The sequence below is a fragment of the Ostrinia nubilalis genome, chromosome 30 (genome assembly GCF_963855985.1).
Source record: "Ostrinia nubilalis chromosome 30, ilOstNubi1.1, whole genome shotgun sequence".
Taxonomy (NCBI): Eukaryota; Metazoa; Arthropoda; class Insecta; order Lepidoptera; family Crambidae; genus Ostrinia; species Ostrinia nubilalis.
In genome coordinates, this window is record NC_087117.1 from 5915927 (window position 1) to 5934007 (window position 18081).

The 18081-nt window shown below is 43.6% G+C and overlaps 1 protein-coding gene and 1 long non-coding RNA gene across 8 annotated transcripts in view; one reads left to right on the forward strand and one right to left on the reverse strand.

The window, feature by feature from the left end:
* The window catches only part of LOC135085978 (double-stranded RNA-specific editase Adar-like), a 31133-nt gene that overhangs the window by 4404 nt on the left and 8648 nt on the right, over positions 1-18081 (forward strand). For 5 of the 6 annotated variants that reach the window (XM_063980763.1, XM_063980766.1, XM_063980764.1 and 2 more), the window contains 5 exons: positions 2512-2582; positions 3250-3393; positions 13412-13580; positions 15473-15553; positions 16411-16572. In XM_063980763.1, the coding sequence (XP_063836833.1) occupies positions 2512-2582; positions 3250-3393; positions 13412-13580; positions 15473-15553; positions 16411-16572 (627 nt within the window). Of the gene's footprint in view, positions 1-2511; positions 2583-3249; positions 3394-11744; positions 12622-13411; positions 13581-15472; positions 15554-16410; positions 16573-18081 lie in introns of those variants that run through there. The other variant, XM_063980767.1, reaches the window with a different exon arrangement.
* Positions 6199-10840, reverse strand: LOC135085993 (uncharacterized). 2 transcript variants are annotated; one of them, XR_010260248.1, is made up of 4 exons: positions 10106-10840; positions 9843-10025; positions 9663-9761; positions 6199-6419 (listed from the first exon to the last, which is right to left on the reverse strand). It is a non-coding gene; the product is annotated as an uncharacterized LOC135085993 (long non-coding RNA). The 2 variants fall into 2 exon arrangements; XR_010260249.1 differs by lacking the exon at positions 6199-6419 and having other exon boundaries at positions 6633-9761.

Below are 18081 nucleotides of genomic sequence, written 5' to 3' on the forward strand. Positions count from 1 at the left end.
TATCCGAAACTTTTGAATCGGTTACGGTTACGGTTTCGGATATTTTTTTATTTCGGATATCCGAAAGTTTCGGTTACGGTTACGGATATCCATAACTTCCCTGCAACTCACGAAGGCGAGTGAGCTTTACTTGTGTGTACGTGTACATGCACAACGATAGTGTAATGTCTGACAAAACTTACAACGAACAGTAGTGAAAGTGTAAAGCTCACTCGCCTGTGAATAGGCTGGATGACAAAAACAGACTTTAAAAAATTTTACTGACTCCAAAAATGTACATTAAAGAGTAGAAAAATAATTACGTTCTGTATTTAATTAGGATAATTATTTATTATGACCATGATTGATATTCTTGGAGTCGTTGCCATGCTCAAGAAACGTACTTTCTTCACCCAGGTGAACAAAGTGGAATAATCAATTTTGTAGGTTTTCTGGCTTAGAGTTTAGATTTTATTGTAATGGTGTGTATCACTCAGGAATAATTAGCGTGATTATCAAAATCGGTTCAGTAGTTCCAGAGATTTCTTTGTACAAACTTACATCTCCTTAGATACCCTGCAGACCGCAGACTTTTTGTCGACCGATAAATTGGTCTGCTTTCTAATCTTTAACCTATAAATCATTAAAAAGTTTCATCTAAATTTGTTAATTGAAAATAGGATTTTTCACCTAAATAATACTGACTGTCTTAAATGGGTTTTAATACGACCGATAAAAATTATAAAGTGTGTATAGCCAATATTCCTTTGCGTTATTTTCAATTTAAAAGTATCTCTATTCATACATTTGCTTTAACTTCATAAAAAACACAACATCAAAGTTTTCAAATCTACTGCGGGTACTCGTGGAAAAACTTGGAATAGTATTCATACATTTCTTTGCCTCAACCACTTTTAAAAACTCAACATGAAATTTTTAAAAATTTCCGCGGGTAGTCGAAGAAAGACTTTGAAAAACCACCGTTCGTTTTCACATTTCGTCAGTTACAGTTTGACGCGCGTGGCAAACACATTTTTAACTGTAAAAAGTGTGCTAATTAATTTAATTGTTGATTGTATTGTTATTGTGAATTTTTATAATTATTTTAATTAATTAACCGACGATTAAGCATGTGTGATATTATTGACATTGAATTGAAGTTTGGCGAAGGTATGTATTTTTTTACTAGGTTTCACAATCGAATTTCGATATTTATTATATACTTGTGGCTAGGAAAATTGAAATTTAAAAATCCTTTTAACGTAACTACTTTTAGTGCAAAAATCAATTAACTGTTTGCATTTTTTTAAACCAAAAGTAACGGATTTGATTGTGACATATAGGTTAAACATTTCGTATTTAATTTATAATTAAATATTTATTGCTAATCATCATGGTTTACACAATTACTTTATTTTATTAAAAAACCGCAGAGTTTGTTTTAAAAACCGTTTTTAAGTAACTTGAATTTGTAAAAAAAATGCAATAACAGTGTTCATTACGCAAATTATAAATGACTTTATTTTGCTTGAAAATTGCAGTTCAATCGGTTTTTGCACTAAGCAAAATACCAGATAGTTATGAGATTTTTTGGTGTACTTAATTTAAATAAGACGTTGTCGGACGTTAGTCGTCCTCTTGCTGGAACTACAGAAAATTTTTGAAAAAAAATTCAATAAATAAAACCTACATTATTCTCGATTAACAGTCTATATTTTTCTATGAAAGATCGAAATTCATGTAGGCGAAGCCACAGCCAAATGGTAGTTATATTATTCGGTTGTATAGTTCCAAAATACTGAACTGTCCTGTCCATGACATTGACAGCGGGGCGCCACCGTCTATACCGGATCGCTGGGTCCGATTTTTGCCATGTTGGAAACCATATAGTTGAACGATGGTAGCGCCCCCCTGTCATTGAGTTTGGTGGGACAGTTCAGCGTGGGTCATCTATATCTATTTATGTGTGTAGGTATTTGACACAATTTACCACAAAGGAAGTTCAAATCTTACAAAAAAAACCTTCCATACAAATTGTCATTGTCAAGAAAGAAAGAAAAACATTTATTTGGTTCAAACTTAAAAAATATAACACACAGAATGAGATAACAAAAAACAAGTATAAGTTAGAACCAAAATTGGCCACCGCTCAGCATGTGTCATGCTCTGGAGTGTAATAAAACCAGAACACGACGCTGTTATTCTGCGGTGACCATTTTTGGAGAGAGCTGGAAACAAACATGAGATGAGACAATACACAAAAAACAAACAAAAGAGAAAAAACAAAAAAAAAATAAAAAAATACAATATTAAAAGAAAAAAGTAAATAGAGGGCGCCACCATCACATACGGGTTTTAGCAAAATTGGCGAAAATGCACAAGTTCACCGCCATCAGTTTTTTGTTTGTTTGAGAATTTGGATATTTTTGCATTTGAGCCATGAATCAATATTTTTGTTTCGACACCATGTATAATAATATGGACTTGATGATAGTAGTGACTTTTTATTGATTTTACTTGTTAATATTTTAGATGGAGAGCCCCCGTCGAAAAAGTCTGCGCCTTCGATCAAACTGGAGGCCGGGTTTAAATGGAATTTACAGGTAAATAATATTAAATAACAGTCATTTTTTTACACAGTAAGGGCTTTTTCCCACAGAGACATCCCGTTTTTTGCAGGATCCCGTTTAGTCGTATACATTTATTTTATTTTGTTATTTTTATTTTATTGTGAATTTTAATTGATTTGAATTTATTATTATAATTTTTTTTACAAAGCATTGTATGCCCCTGCGTATACCCACTGAAAACCAGTGTCTTGGCACTTGGCAGTAACATGTCAACTGTCAAGATGATACTGAGTGGTTGACCTCTTTGACAACATTTTTTTTCTCTTTTCTCTCCGTTGTTTTTGTGTTTTGTATTAGTTGTCAAACAAATATTTTTTCTTTCTTTCTTTCAAACGACAGTCCAGTTTCGCGATCATGCAAAATTGGATAGTCTAGACTCTAGACCAGCGGTTCCCAAACTTATTTGAGACGCGCCCCCTTTCGACCATACAAAAAATTCCGCGCCCTTCCGACCATACAAAAAATTCCGCGCCCCTCCTCCAGTCAAGATTATTTATTGGTCGTATCGAGCAGTCTGGAATGCATTCTATCAGCGGTCGCAGGTTTCAATACTTAAAAGTACTAGTATCCTCTGGGGGGCGCGCCCCCGACTTTGGGAACAATAGTCCTAGACAGTACCTAACGGGTTTTTTTTCTCCAGGCGCTGGCAAACGCAGCGGATGCTGTGGAAACGGGCGGCAAGTCGCCGGTGTCTGCGCTGAATGAGTTGGGGGTCCGAGTGAACTACACTGTCTTACAGCAGGGGGGCCCGGCCCACTGCCCGAGTTTCACAGTCGCTGTCACTGTAAGTAACTTAACACTTAGATACTTGTTAGTGGGGGTCCAGCGGGAGGTCCAAGTGAAACTGCATAGGGGGGCCCGGCCCACTGCCCGAGTTTCACAGTCGCCGTCACTCTTAAGTCACTTAATAGTAAAAGTGGGGGTCCAGCGAGGGGTCCAAGTGAAACTACACAGGGGGGCCCGGCCCACTACCCGAGTTTCACAGTCGCCGTCACTCTTAAGTCACTTAATAGTAACAGTGGGGGTCCAGCGACGGGTCCAAGTGAAACTACACAGGGGGGCCCGGCCCACTACCCGAGTTTCACAGTCGCCGTCACTGTAAGTAACGTTGTCTTAACAGCTAGATCCTTGTCAGCACTGAACGAGCGGGGGTCCAAGTGAAACTACACAGAGGGGGCCATACTAATCGCCGTCACTGTGAGTCACTTAACAGCACACCCTTGTCAGCGCTGAAAGATCGGGGGTCCAAGTGAAACTCCGAGGGGGTCCGTGACCACCCGGCCCCCTGATCAAAATAAAGTGCTTTTAAAAATGTTGTCCTTTAGGATTATTGGAGAATAGTGTCAAATAGCCATTCTTGCAACAAGTCTCTTGGTCAGCACTGAACGAGCTAAAGGCAACGTCATGCGGTAGTTAACGTGTTAAGTGACGTCACAGAACGAAAACAATGTCGTCGTCGTTTCAGCCAAATGTCGTCCACTGCTGGACAAAGGCCTCCTCCAAGGTTTTCCGCAATGCACGGTCCTGCGCTGCCCGCATCCAGGCTCTTCCCGCGACCTTTACCAGATCGTCGGTCCACCTAGTAGGAGGCCTGCCCAAGCTACGTCTTCCAGCCCGTGGTCGCCACTCGAGAACTTTTCTGCCCCAACGGCCATCGTCTCTACGAGCTATGTGCCCCGCCCACTGCCACTTGATTTTAGCAATTCTGCGAGCTATGTCGGTCACTTTGGTTCTCCTGCGGATACAAAAATACAAAGTAGTATCACAACATTCTAAAATAACTTCCTAATTTAGTTTCCAATTAAAATAATTGAGATATAAAACAAAGACTTGTCAGTACAAATAAACGTTTAATATGTTTTGAACGTTATCTAATGGGAATAGAGTTGAATGTCAAGTGGCAACAATTTAAGTGCCTTACAAACTTGCAGATTGTGTTGTTTTTTTTAACGTTAAGGTGCTAACTCACTGTGTGCGAGCATTCGCAAACATTACTCGATTACAAAGAACCGTTTCAAATACAATTTTAAAAAACTAGCTTTTGCCCGCGACTACACTCGCATTAAACTTAGTTTGTTAGAGAAAGACTCAATATTCTTACTTAAAATTATTATAGGTGACTGAGTTTGTTACGGCGCTTCTTCTCAGCACTTGCCAAATGTTGGTCTCGAAGCTCTGGTAGGGCAAAAAGATTATGAGACATGTAAAGGCTCCATAAAAGCAAAAGTAGATTTGTAAGTTTTTGCTAGGTGGCGCTTTACCTAGTAGACAATACAAAGACGCGTCCGCGCAATTTTGATAAATAGTAGTGAAAATAGTGATCAAAATCAAACATACTATACATCATTTTAATTGTAAGGTTATGGAACTCTAATCAGTGAATTCGGTTCGTAAACAACAATGCTGCAGTGAGTGTTATTTGCAAATACATTTGCGAAAAGTGAGACATTGGCTTGAAGTGACAATCTGTGCTGGTGGATGTGAAACAATCCGAATGTGGTATACCCGACACAAATAACACTTGCGTCCACAGTAGTGTCGAGGACGACTGTACATTTCATTTAGCACTCACAAGCAACTTTGGCACATCGGCTTACACGGCCGGTCCAACCCAATACGACCCGGTTCGAATCCCACAATATTTTTTCTTTTTTATTTTTTATTTTTCTTTTTATCTTCACCTTTCTACATCAAGACAATGTCGCTTCAAAATAGAAAAATCTGTGGTGGTTGTTTCGAGCCAATTGAAGATAGTAGAAGGTGGCTAGCGTGCCACCTCTGCAAGGAATTTTTCGACCTGAAGTGTGCCGGCGTTACTGAAAGGCGCTTCCACGGCACATTGGTTGGTGAGCGTAGGGATGCGTGGAGGTGCGTCACATGCATCAGTAAGCAGCCCAAGAGGGACAACACTGAGACGCCGGTCCGTGCTGCGGCAGACGGTGTTACGATGCGGAGGGGGGCCGCCACCATGAGCCCCTCTAGTCTCGACGCCTCTATGCTAGGTCAGGAGAATCCGAATGCTACTGCTCTGAACATCACTATGGAGGTGACGGATGTGCAGGCGCTCTTCTTGGAGATCAGGCAACTTCGCGAGGAGATGCGCGACGAGTTCAGATCCGTGCGGGCCCAGATCGACACACTGATCGGCAGGGTCTCGTTGTGCGAGCGCAGGGTCGACGCTCACGACGAACGCCTGGGCGACATCGAGCGGAGACTCGAGGCCGTGGAGTCCCGTCAGGCGACGATCAGCTCAGCGCCCGGGTCGGAGACGCTCGCGCAGATGGAGCGAACGATATCGGAGCTCAAGTTGGAACTCAACGAGCGGGACCAGGAGGCGCTCGTCGCCGACTTGGAGATCGGCCACCTCCCGGAGGAGAAGGGGGAGAACGTCCTCCACAGCGTCGCCGTGCTCGCCGGGCGCCTGGGCGTGGCGCTGGACGAGCGGGACGTGGTGTTCGCGGAGCGCGTGGGCGCGCCGCCGGCCGAGGCGGGCGGGCGCGCGCGCCGCGTGGTGGTGCGCCTGGCGCGCCGCCACCTGCGCGACGAGCTGCTGCGCGCCGCTCGCGTGCGCCGCGGGCTGGCCGGCGAGGGCGGCGCTCGTGTCTTCATCAACGAGCGCCTGACGCGCTCAAACCGTCAGCTATTCCACCGGGTGCGCGAGGAGTGCCGCAGGCTGCAGTGGAGGTACTCCTGGACGAGGCGAGGGCGCATATTTGCGCGCAAGAGTGATGGTGCGCAGGTATTTCAAATCCGCTCGCTGGGGGATCTTGGGAGGGTGTTTGAGTCATCTACAACATGACTGACCGAGACCTGCAATTACAATGAAAAAGGTCAAAACAGTGACAGCATGATAAAGTTAAATAATTTATTAATGTTAAATTTTATACCTGTATTTCAATCTGATATCCTGGTATTTAAAATTATAAATCCAATCTCCTGTGTCATTGATATAATATTTATTGTTGAAATTACGTATAGACTCCAAATGTATTTGTTAAAAGTCCGAATTATTGATAAACATAATTGCAATTCATTATATTATATATTTCCATTGAAATACATTTATTACACTGATGGTTATAACTATGTACAAAAGTATGAAATAATATACCGTTTGCTACCTAAAATCACTATGTTACATGGAATATTTGAACTATTTGACAATTGTATTCTATTGTACTACTTATTTCAAACTCATTTCATTTCTATAACTTATTTAATTCATAATAATATCTCTAGTTATATAATCGTTAATTTATGTTCTAATCTAATTATCTATATTATTTATTACAATATTTACATGATACTATTTTCAATTATGAATCACATTTTGACATCCCGCTATTGTTCTTTATTTACATGTCCCGATTTTCAGGCCTTAGGCTAAAAAATCTATTGTTAGGTCTATATAATGCAGGGTCTCTCTGTACAGGGCATGACGAATTTACCGCTGCGATGGTGGAATTCGCTCCTGACATTATGGCCATAAATGAAACCTGGTTGCGATTGGGAGAGGAGGATAGGGCGCCTAAACTTTCAGGTTATCGTTTGAGACATATTCCGAGACATATTCAAGTTCGGGGGGGTCGGGGAGGGGGGGTAGGCTTTTACATACGTAAGGGTTTAAATGCCAAACAATTGGAATTTCCTACATCTATCCCACCTGTCGAGCAGATGTGGCTGAAAGTTCACTCACACGGTCAAAATATAATCGTTGGAACTGCATACAGACCGCCCTGGCAAGACATAAATATGTTCCTAGAGGCTATCACAGACTCAGTCACCTCTTTCTCACAATCTGACGGCATAATAGTGGTGGGAGACTTTAATATCAATCTCCTTGATAAAAGCAGTCGCGGCTATGGGGCCTTCATGCAATTCATCGAGAGTTTAAATTTAACTCAAATGGTTGAGGACCCCACTCACTTTACAGACCATAGTGCCACTTTAATAGATGTGTTGTGCACTGATGTTAGGGTTCCCAAGCTGACTGTGAGGCACTCGCCAGATCGAGGAGGGCATGCCATGATACTAGCAGAGGTCAAAATTAAAGTGGATAAACCTAGTCCTAGATGGGTGACATATAGACCGCTCAAGAACATTCTCATTGACCAGCTGAATGCAGATCTATGTGCCATACGGTGGGGAAATTTTAATGAAATCAACGAAGTTAACGAACTCGTAAGAGCTTTTACAACATGTATTATAGGGTTGATGGATTTACATACCCCAATAGTGACAAAAAAGTTTAAAAACCCTCCCCATCCGTGGGTAACGGACACTGTCAGAGCCATGATGCGTATTAGGGACAACTACCACAACAAATACAAAAAACTCAAAACATCTGCTCTAAAGGACTGTTACAGACAAATGAGAGGGATGGTACTGGAGGCTTTGGAACAGGAGAAAAAATGTTATTTTGAAAAGCATATAAATAGCAATATAGGAAATTCTAAGAGATTGTGGAGGAATCTTAAGAATACTGTACTCCCTAACAATGGTAAGACTAGTGAGCTTCCACCCGAGTTTAATGACCCTAATGCTATAAACCAGCATTTTCTGAACATACCAGGCTCAAACAAAGTGTCAATTTCAGCCTTATCTTTTTATGAGCATAACAGGTACGACGCTTCAGCTACTTTTGCACTTCATGCGGTAACTAGCAAAGAGGTACTGGAGGTTATTAGAGGATTGAAATCTAATGCGCAGGGATGTGATGGCCTGGCACTGGATGTCTTACTGCTCACTCTGCCACAGTCGCTCGAGACCTTGACCACTATTATTAATTGCTCACTGCAGCAAGGAGTGTTTCCTGATGGCTGGAAGGTAGCAGCGGTGACACCTTTGCCCAAGACCAACCGGCCGGCTTCACTCCAAGACCTTCGTCCTGTCAGTATCCTTCCATGCCTCTCCAAGGTATTGGAAAAAATTGTATGCAAGCAGTTAACCACTTACTTGGAGAGGCATAATATACTTCCAGAGTTGCAGTCGGGTTTTCGTGGGGGGCATAGCACTGCGGCTGCTCTGGCGGATGTTGTGGACAACCTTCTTGCAGCTCAGGACCGTGGTATGGTATCCGCGTTGCTTCTTCTTGACTTCTCACGAGCATTCGACTCAATTAACACGTCGCTGCTGCTGTCGAAACTCAGATTCTATGGTCTTGAACAAAGCGCTATCAAATGGTTCCACAGTTATCTGCATGGACGGAGTCAGTATGTGGAGCTGAGGCTGAGCAACGGTAAAAAACTTCGTTCACAATCTCTACCTGTGAACCGTGGGGTCCCACAAGGCTCGATCTTGGGGCCGATCCTCTACATTTTGTACAGTGCTGATATCATAGGACATATTGCACACTGTCGCTATCACTTGTATGCGGATGACTTACAGCTGTACCTTTCATTTGTGCCTTGTGATCAGGGCGGAGCTATGGCCTTGATAAACAGGGACTTACTTAGCGTGTCCACCTGGTGCTCTGACAACTGCCTTACCTTAAATCCAAAAAAGTCTAAGCTCATGCTAATAGGGACACCTAAAAACATAGCTAAGATCAACGGTTTAAGTGTCACCTTAAATGGGGAGTCAATAGAGAGGGTTGAGGATGCAAGGAACTTGGGTATGGTGCTGGACAGTCATCTCAAATTTGAAAAACATATAACTGAGTGTGCAAGGAATTGTTTCTATAGGTTGAAGCTCCTGTACAGAATAAGACCATATTTGTGTGAAAAACTGAGGATAAACCTTTGTGAGGCGCTTGTCTTGTCCAAGCTGAACTATTGCGACACTGTATATGGGCCATGTCTACTGGCAAGTTCAGCAAAATTGTTGCAACGAGTACAGAATGCATGTGCCCGTTTCTGCTTCCACATCCCACCTCGATCTCATGTAACACCATTTCTAATTACTGCCAATCTGTTGAAGATGGAGGCCCGTAGAAGGTTGCACTTAGCTACATTGTTGTTTGGCGTTGTTAACACAGGACGGCCGAGGTATCTCTTTGACAAGCTAGTCCGGGCCCCAAACCGAAATGAGCATGAGAGAAGAGTGATTACTCACGTCTTCCTAACCCCGAGGCATCGCACGGCGGCATTTCGGGGCTCGTTTAGATTTGCGGCGTCTCGATGTTGGAACGACCTGCCCCCGCCGCTGCGTGCTCTGAAAGTAAAACATTCTTTCAAAATACATGTAAAGAAATTCTTACTGTCTAGGCAAAATGAAACTTATTGATAGGCGTACCATCAGAGTATGCACGTCGTATATGCGGGTTTTGAGGTGCCGTTCCGGCATTGGGAACGCAGCTCATCGTGGTTGCCCTTTTGGATGCTCTGCCTGCCTGCTCTGGGATGCTCGGACGATTGCAGTGGCTGCGAGGAACTGCCATGACATCGAGATTTTTTGTTTTCTTCCCTGATGAGTGCCCTGCAAATAGGCAAATAGGTAAATTATTTGTTACCACTGTGCGTGCGGGATTGTTAACTCTCAACTAACAAGCCACTCACCATTAGTTCACGGCTTCTGGGTGATGGAGTTCATCCATCCGTCTGTCAATCCATTTATTTTTTAACACAGTAGACATTAAAAAACACATATTTAATTAGTACATTGTTAAAGTGAAAATGTTCTGTCGCTACGTGGCTGATTTACGTGGCAAACGTGAACGTCAGGTGACTTTTTCTTGTCACTTTTTTATTATTTTCTTCATTCACGGCCCGTCACCTGACTCTTTGGCCGCGTTCTTCGACCGCAGCCAAGCGGCGTTTTGTTTTGTTTTGATTTATTTCATGAATATTATTATTTATTACATTTGTCTAATTAAAATTATTATTGTCCTGTCTGTGTCGTTAATTTGGTATTTTATTTTTTAATGTGAATTTTAATTTATTTTGACATGTTTATTTGAAATTAATTGTATTGTTTTTTGTTAATTTTATTCTTATTGTAATTTTTATTTTATTGTGAATTTTAATTTTTATATATTTTTGGACATGTTTATTTAAAATTTTAGTAATTGTTTTGTTCTTTTTTTTTTTTTTTTTATTGTAATTGTTATTTTTTATTTTAATGTGAATTTTAATTAATTTGAATTTATTTTATTATATTTTTTTTGCCCCTGCGTACAAGGCACCCACTGAAAACCAGTGTCTTGGCACTTGGCAGTAAAATGTCAACTGTCAAGATAATACTGAGTGGGTGACCTCTTTGGCAACATTTTTTTTTTTTCTCCGCCTCGTTGTTTTTTGTGCTTTTTAGTTGTCAAATAAATAATTTTTCTTTCTTTCTTTCTTTCTAAGTACTAATTTATTCAAACACTAGCTTTCCGCCTGCAGCTTCGCCCGCGTGGAATTTTGTCCATCACACAAAAACTTTATCGCGCGCATCCCTGTTTCAAAAACCGGGATAAAAACTATGCTATGTCCTTTCCCGGGACTCAAACTATCTCTATGCCAAATTTCATCGGTTCAGTAGTTTAGGCGTGAAAGCGAGACAGACAGACAGAGTTACTTTCGCATTTATAATATTATTATAGAAGTATAGATTTGTCACGGAACTGGATGCGGTCTGCGGTTTGCGGTCAGGTCAAATGAACGCAGTCCGTACCGGTTTGCGTTCTTTGCTCGCATGCCAGATCGCATCAATACAAAATGTTGACAACAACAACAATGTTGCTGACCGCAAAACGCATTCCTCTTAGCAAATCTTTTTTTATTTTTATTTAGTACACACAAATAAATATTTTTATGACTAGATGTTCCCACGACTTCGTACGCGTGAAAATAGTTTCTTTCTTTACTGATCCACCCCTATTGGCTGTAGGGACTAGGGTGATGTTATACTATAGCCTAAAACCTTCCTCAATAATTCAAAGACAACAAAGATATTTTTGAAATCGGACCAGTAATTCCTGAGATTAGCGTGTTCAAATCAAATATATTAAATTGTTTGATTGGATTCAACCAAACAAACAAACTCTTCAGCTTTATGATATTAGTATAGATTTGATTTACTTTTCTGCGGTGCGATAGTCAGTCCACACCTTTATCTTATCATAAAGATAATTGAATTTTCGAGATAGTGATAGTCGACCACCACATTTTTAATATTTTTGTATCAGTATTATTTACGTTTTTGTGGTAGCAGTCTAACGGCGAAGCAGCAAATCGAACGCACAGCGTTGAATAGAGCTCTGTGATTGGTTCGTGTGTCAGCCTGTGCGTCCACGCGTACTGTGAGACCTCATAGTGTTTGTGAATACGGGCGTAAATTGTTTGTGTTCTAGTGACTCCTTCGTGTAGTAGAGTGCAGTATGATTTTAAGATAATTTCTATATGAAAAGTTAACGTAAAACTAATTTCTTAGATAAAAACTGGGGTTTTTCATGAAGTTTTTTCATGACATGACAGTTTAACTTTTCCGACCTTCACTGGTTGGGTTATTGGCGGTCAAGCTGTAGATCCTGGCTACACAGGAGTTGTGAGAACGGGAGGTGGGAATAGTCCCGTTTTGGAGGGTAGATGAACATAAAGATCAACCAGATCTGGTGTTATGCTTTAATAAAGAAGTTGGCATGAAAGTATGCAAGCTTATAACGCGTTATTTATTGCCTAATATGTATAAACTATAATCTTAAACGTTAAAAACTTACAGACGCCAATTTAAAGTAAATAAACAACCTTTTAGGTGTCTTGTGCCCATAGTAGGTACATTTTAAGTGCTTAGTGTTATATTTTGTAGTAAAATGTAAATTTAAATTTAATTGTGCTTTACAAAGAAGTGTATTAGAATTACCAGTTAATAGTGTGGTGACAAATCAATTAGTCGAACAGTAATCATCAAAATGATGTTAACAAATAAATTGAACGACAAAAACTTGCTGGACTTACAATCGATCCCTGAGGTAGACCTGAAGTATAAGAGTCCTATATCGGTGTTGAATGAACTGGGAACAGGTTTTGAGTTCAGTTACGCCTATAAGACCGGCTCTGATCATGAGCCGTGGTTCTGTATGAAAGTGAAGGTAAGTTTAGACGTAATTTTCAAATTTTAAATGTGTCGTTTGCACCTGTAAGATTATCAGGTCATTTAATTTCTACTGTAGAATCACAACCCTCTATAATTTACTACAGGCAAACTCACATCTGTAGTGTATCAATAAAAGATTTTATTGGGCCGATGTGAGTATAATTCACCTAGTAAGAGGCCTGCCCACGCTACGTCTTCCAGCCCATGGTCGCCACTCGAGAACTTTTCTGCCCCAACGGCCATCGTCTCTACGAGCTATGTGCCCCGCCCACTGCCACTTGATTTTAGCAATTCTGCGAGCTATGTCGGTCACTTTGGTTCTCCTGCGGGCAGGCCTCCTACTAAGTGAACCGACGATCTGGTAAAGGTCGCGGGAAGAGCCTGGATGCGGACAGCGCAGGACCGCGCATTGTGGAAAACCTTGGAGGGAGGCCTTTGTCCAGAAGTGGACGTCATTTGGCTGAAACGAACGAGTAATATTGTCTCAATTTACACAGCAACACTAGATATGCATAATGAATGTTAGTGTGAGGGTGTTACTTTTCTTTTCGCAAAAAAGGCACATTCGCTATCCGTCAAATTGACAATACTGCCAACCCACAGAAAGAAATTAGGGGAATTCCCTAGGTATTCGAACTTCTCTCTATTTTGAAAATGGGAAATATTTTCAAAAGTTCATTCAGTTCGATTGAGATTTTCTGGTAAGCATTTGAGGGCCCTCTGAGCATAAAGGCCCCTTGGTAGCTACGCCACTGAACGAGCCCTAAAACCGGTAATCTTTCCAGGTAGCGGACATGACCTTCGAAGGCTGGGGTCACAGCAAGCGCGAGGCGCGCGCGTCGGCGGCCCGCGCCTGCCTGTCCGCCTTGCTGGCGCGCGCCGGCCGCGTGCTTCCGGCACCGGGCGCCGGCCCGCAGCAGGACTTCACCAGCGACGAGCCCGGGAGGATGCCAGGTGAGAGAGAGAAGGGGGATGAAGGTAGATCCTGGCTACACAGGAGTTGCAGCAGTCTTGGCTACACAGGAGTGGCAGAGATCCTAGCTACACAGGAGTTGCAGCATATCTTGGCTACCCAGCAGTTGCAGCAGATCCTAGCTACACAGGAGTTGCAGCAGATCTTAGCTACACAGGAGTTGCAGCAGATTCTAGCTACATAGGAATTGCAGCAGATCTTGGCTACACAGGAGTTGCAGGGCTCCAGCTCCAGATACCAGGGACGAGCCTAGCCAGGTGTCAGATGAGGGCATACTAGGGAACTGTGCTTTATTAGATTTCTTGCATCAAAGGGGAGCAAGGACGGATGCGTTACAGCGAGCAGGTTATTCCACCAAAGAAGCAGAAATTTACTAGCGACGAGCCCGGGAGGATGCCAGGTGAGGGGACACTAGAAAACGAGCTTTATAGGATCCTTCTTCCATCATTGTGAGACGAGGCAAGATGAGCGGAGACCAGCGTCATAGCGAGCTGGTTATTTCCACCAAAGAAGCAGGACTTCACCAGCGACGAGCTCTGGAGGATGCCAGGTGAGTGCATATTATTAGAACCTTCTAGCAAAGTGGAGACGAGGCGAGATGAGCGGAGACAGTAGCTTAACGGGGCAGGTTATAACTACCAAAGAAGCAGGACTTCACCATCGACGAACGAGCCTGGGAGGATGCCAGGTGAGGGAGAAGAGTGATTATGAGGAAAAACAGAAGTTGCAGAAGATCTTAGCTACACAGGAGTTGCAGCAGATCCTAGCTACACAGGAGTTGCAGGGCTCTTCAGCTTCAGAATTACGAGGGACGCGCCTAGCAAGGTACCAGCTGAGACCATGCTAGGGAACAGTGCTTTGTTAGATCCTTCTTGCATCAAAGGGGAGCAAGGACGGGGACCAGCGTCATAGTGAGCAGGTTATTTCCACCATAGCAGCAAGACTACTAGCGACGAGCCTGGGAGGATGCCAGGTGAGAGAAGAGGGACAGTGCTTTAGAAGTGTCTTCCACCAGAGAGGAGATGAGGCGAGATGTGCGGAGTGCGAAGACAGCAGCTTAGCAGGCATTTTATTCCACCAGAGTTGCAGGACTTTACCAGGGACGAGCCTAGCAAGGCACCAGGTAAGTGAGATAAAAGGGCGGAGATATCTATCTCTTGATCTCAAGATCTATCTTCCCTCTTCTTCTCCAGCTCTTGCAACACACAGCCTTGGCTACACAGAAGTTGCAGCGGTGGGAAGCTTCACAAGAATATGCGAGCATGCCTTTCAGTTTCTAGCTAGGGACTGCCCAGTTCTAGAATTAGAAGCCTAGCTAGGTGCTAGGTGCAAAAAGAAACTTTAGTGCCTTCAAGCAACTTTGGGTCCTGGGACAAACTTGTGCCCTCACGGGTTGGAATGTTATTGACAGTCAAGCTGCAGATCCTAGCTACACAAGCAAGAGGAGCTAGCAGTAATGGGAACTCCTTTAAGTGTCTAATTTCGTGAGAGTGTAGGCCAAATACTCCGTTAGCCTCTAAAGCCTGGTCGTAGTGTAATTATGTTGCCGTCGCGCTCGCACATTCACTGCGGGCGCCCGTCGCACAGTCGCGACAGCAACATAATTACGTGTGAGCGATAGGGATGGGTAGCGTGGGGTCATTGGACGGGATTCTACGTGCTCACGGACCAGGCTTTAGTAAGTTAGAGGCTCGTGAGGGTCGTGCTCCTGCAGTGTAAAAGTGCTTTTTAAAAGCCTTTTTGCAAAAAATAATGAGTTTTATGAGAGAGAGAGAGAGACTAAATAACCAGAACGAGCCTGATAAGGTGCCAGACTTCCACCCTCTTTGACTTTAAAAACAATTAATAATGAATCTTATTTGTTCTCCAATAGTGTCGGACTTCCAATGCCTGGAGGTGAAGATGAAGCAGCCGCCGACGGTCGCGACCGTGAAGTCCACGGATACGAGTCCCGGTAATTGACAATCTTCCCTGTATGAGCATTATTCACATTAATGTTAAACTTTACTGAATTTGAACCTTATGATAAACTAGCTTTCCGCCCGCGGCTTCACCCGCGTGGATTTTTGTCTGTCACAGAAAAACTTTATTGCGCGCGTCCCTGTTTCAAAAACCGAGATAAAAACTATCCTATGTCCTTTCCCGGAACTCAAATTATCTCTATGCCAAAAGACAATGCCGGAAATTGGCATCTTTTTTTTTTCGCGCGATCATCGACAAAAAGCAAATCTTGTATGTAAAATCATCAAACTTCTAATGCTCATAACTCAGTTCAGACTGAGTTTAGAGGTATACATGTCATAGTAAGTTTGGTTTATTACACTATTTTGTAACCAAAAACATGGTTTGGTCGATGGCCGCGCGAAAAAAAAAGACGCTCCGGCATTGTCTTTTATTGTGGTAACGACGGGCAACTACGGAACCCTACACTGCGCGTGCCACGACACGCACTTGGCCAATTTTTTTTAATAGATAGAGTGATTCAAGACGAAGGATGTATACTTAGTAGCACCCGTGCGAAGCCGGGGCGGGTAGCTAGTATATAAATAAAGTGTGTGTCGTCATTTGCCTCGGTCTTGTGCGGTTTTACTCCAGTCATCATCATCATCTCAGTCATAGGACGTCCATTGCTGAACATAGGCCTCCCCCAATGCTTTCCATGCTGCCCGGTTGGTAGCGGCCTGCGTCCAGCGCCTTCCTGCTTCCTTTATGATGTCGTCGGTCCACTTTGTGGGTGGATGTCCCGTCGCCGACGTCCGGTTTTACTCCAGTCGCCTTAATATTAATATTTTTCGTTCTTCCCTCTTCCAGAAGGCACCCCGCCCCCCACTTCTTGCCCCGCGACCGCGCTATTCGGCGCGACCAACAACGCCGCCGTCAACAAGAGTCCCATCAACGTTCTGTACGAGAACTATCCTGGACTCAACTTTGTGTGCACTTTCGGGGACGGATCGCAGCTGGATTCTAGCCAAGGTATGGACTATTCCAACATTTCAGCCATAGGACGTCCACTGCTGAACATAGGTTCCTCCCCCAATGCTTTCCTGCTACCTTTATGATGTCGTCGAACTCTTGTGTAGATAGGACTATTCCCACCTCTGCAACTCCCTGTTAAACTGGACTATTCCCACCTCTCGTTCCCACCTCTGCCACTTTTGTGTAAGCGGGACTATTCCCACCGCTGCAACTCCTGTGTATAAACAGTATAACGCGGCCGTCAACAAGAGTCCCATCAACGTTCTGTACGAGAACTATCCGGGACTGAACTTCGTGTGCACTTTTGGGGACGGATCGCAGCTGGATTCCAGCCAAGGTAAGGACTATTCCCACCGCTGTAACTCCTGTGTAGACTGGACTATTCCCACCGCTGCAACTCCCCGTTAAACTGGACTATTCCCACCTCTCGTTCCCACTGCTGTAACTCTTGTGTGAGCGGGACTATTTCCACCTCTGCAACTCCTGTGTAGACTGGAGTATTCCCACCACTGCAATTTCCTATTTAAATTGGACTATTCCCACCTCTGCAACTCCCTGTTTAAACGAGACTATTCCCACCTCTCGTTCCCACCTCTGCCACTTTTGTGTAAGCGGGACTATTCCCACCGCTGCAACTCCTTTATAAACAGTACAACGCGGCCGTCAACAAGAGTCCCATCAACGTTCTGTACGAGAACTATCCGGGACTGAACTTTGTGTGCACCTTCGGGGACGGATCGCAGCTGGATTCTAGCCAAGGTAAGGACTATTCCCACCGCTGCCACTCCTGTGTCATCATTATCATCATTTCAGCCACAGGATGTCCACTGCTGAACATAGGCCTCTCCCAATGATTTCCAGATTGATCGGTTGGTAGCAACTCCTGTGTAGACTGGACTATTCCCACCGCTGCAACTCCTGTGTAGACTGGACTATTCCCTCCGCTGCAACTCTTTTGTAAGCGGGACTAATCCCACCCCTCGTGCCCACCGCTGCAACTGCTGTGTAAACTGGACTATTTCCACCCCTGAAACTACTTTTTAAACTGGACTATTCCCACCTCTCGTTCCCACCTCTGCCACTCTTGTGTAAGCGGGACTATTCCCACCGCTGCAACTCCTTTATAAACAGTACAACGCAGCCGTCAACAAGAGTCCCATCAACGTTCTGTACGAGAACTATCCGGGATTGAACTTCGTGTGCACTTTTGGGGACGGATCGCAGCTGGACTCCAGCCAAGGTAAGGGGACTATTCCCACCGTGTAGATAGGACTATTCCCACCTCTGCAACTCCCTGTTAAACTGGACTATTCCCACCTCTGCCACTTTTGTGTAAGCGGGACTATTCCCACCGCTGCAACTCCTTTATAAACAGTACAACGCGGCCGTCAACAAGAGTCCCATCAACGTTCTGTACGAGAACTATCCGGGGCTCAACTTTGTGTGCACTTTTGGGGACGGATCGCAGCTGGACTCCAGCCAAGGTAATGTAGATTTCTGAGTTCG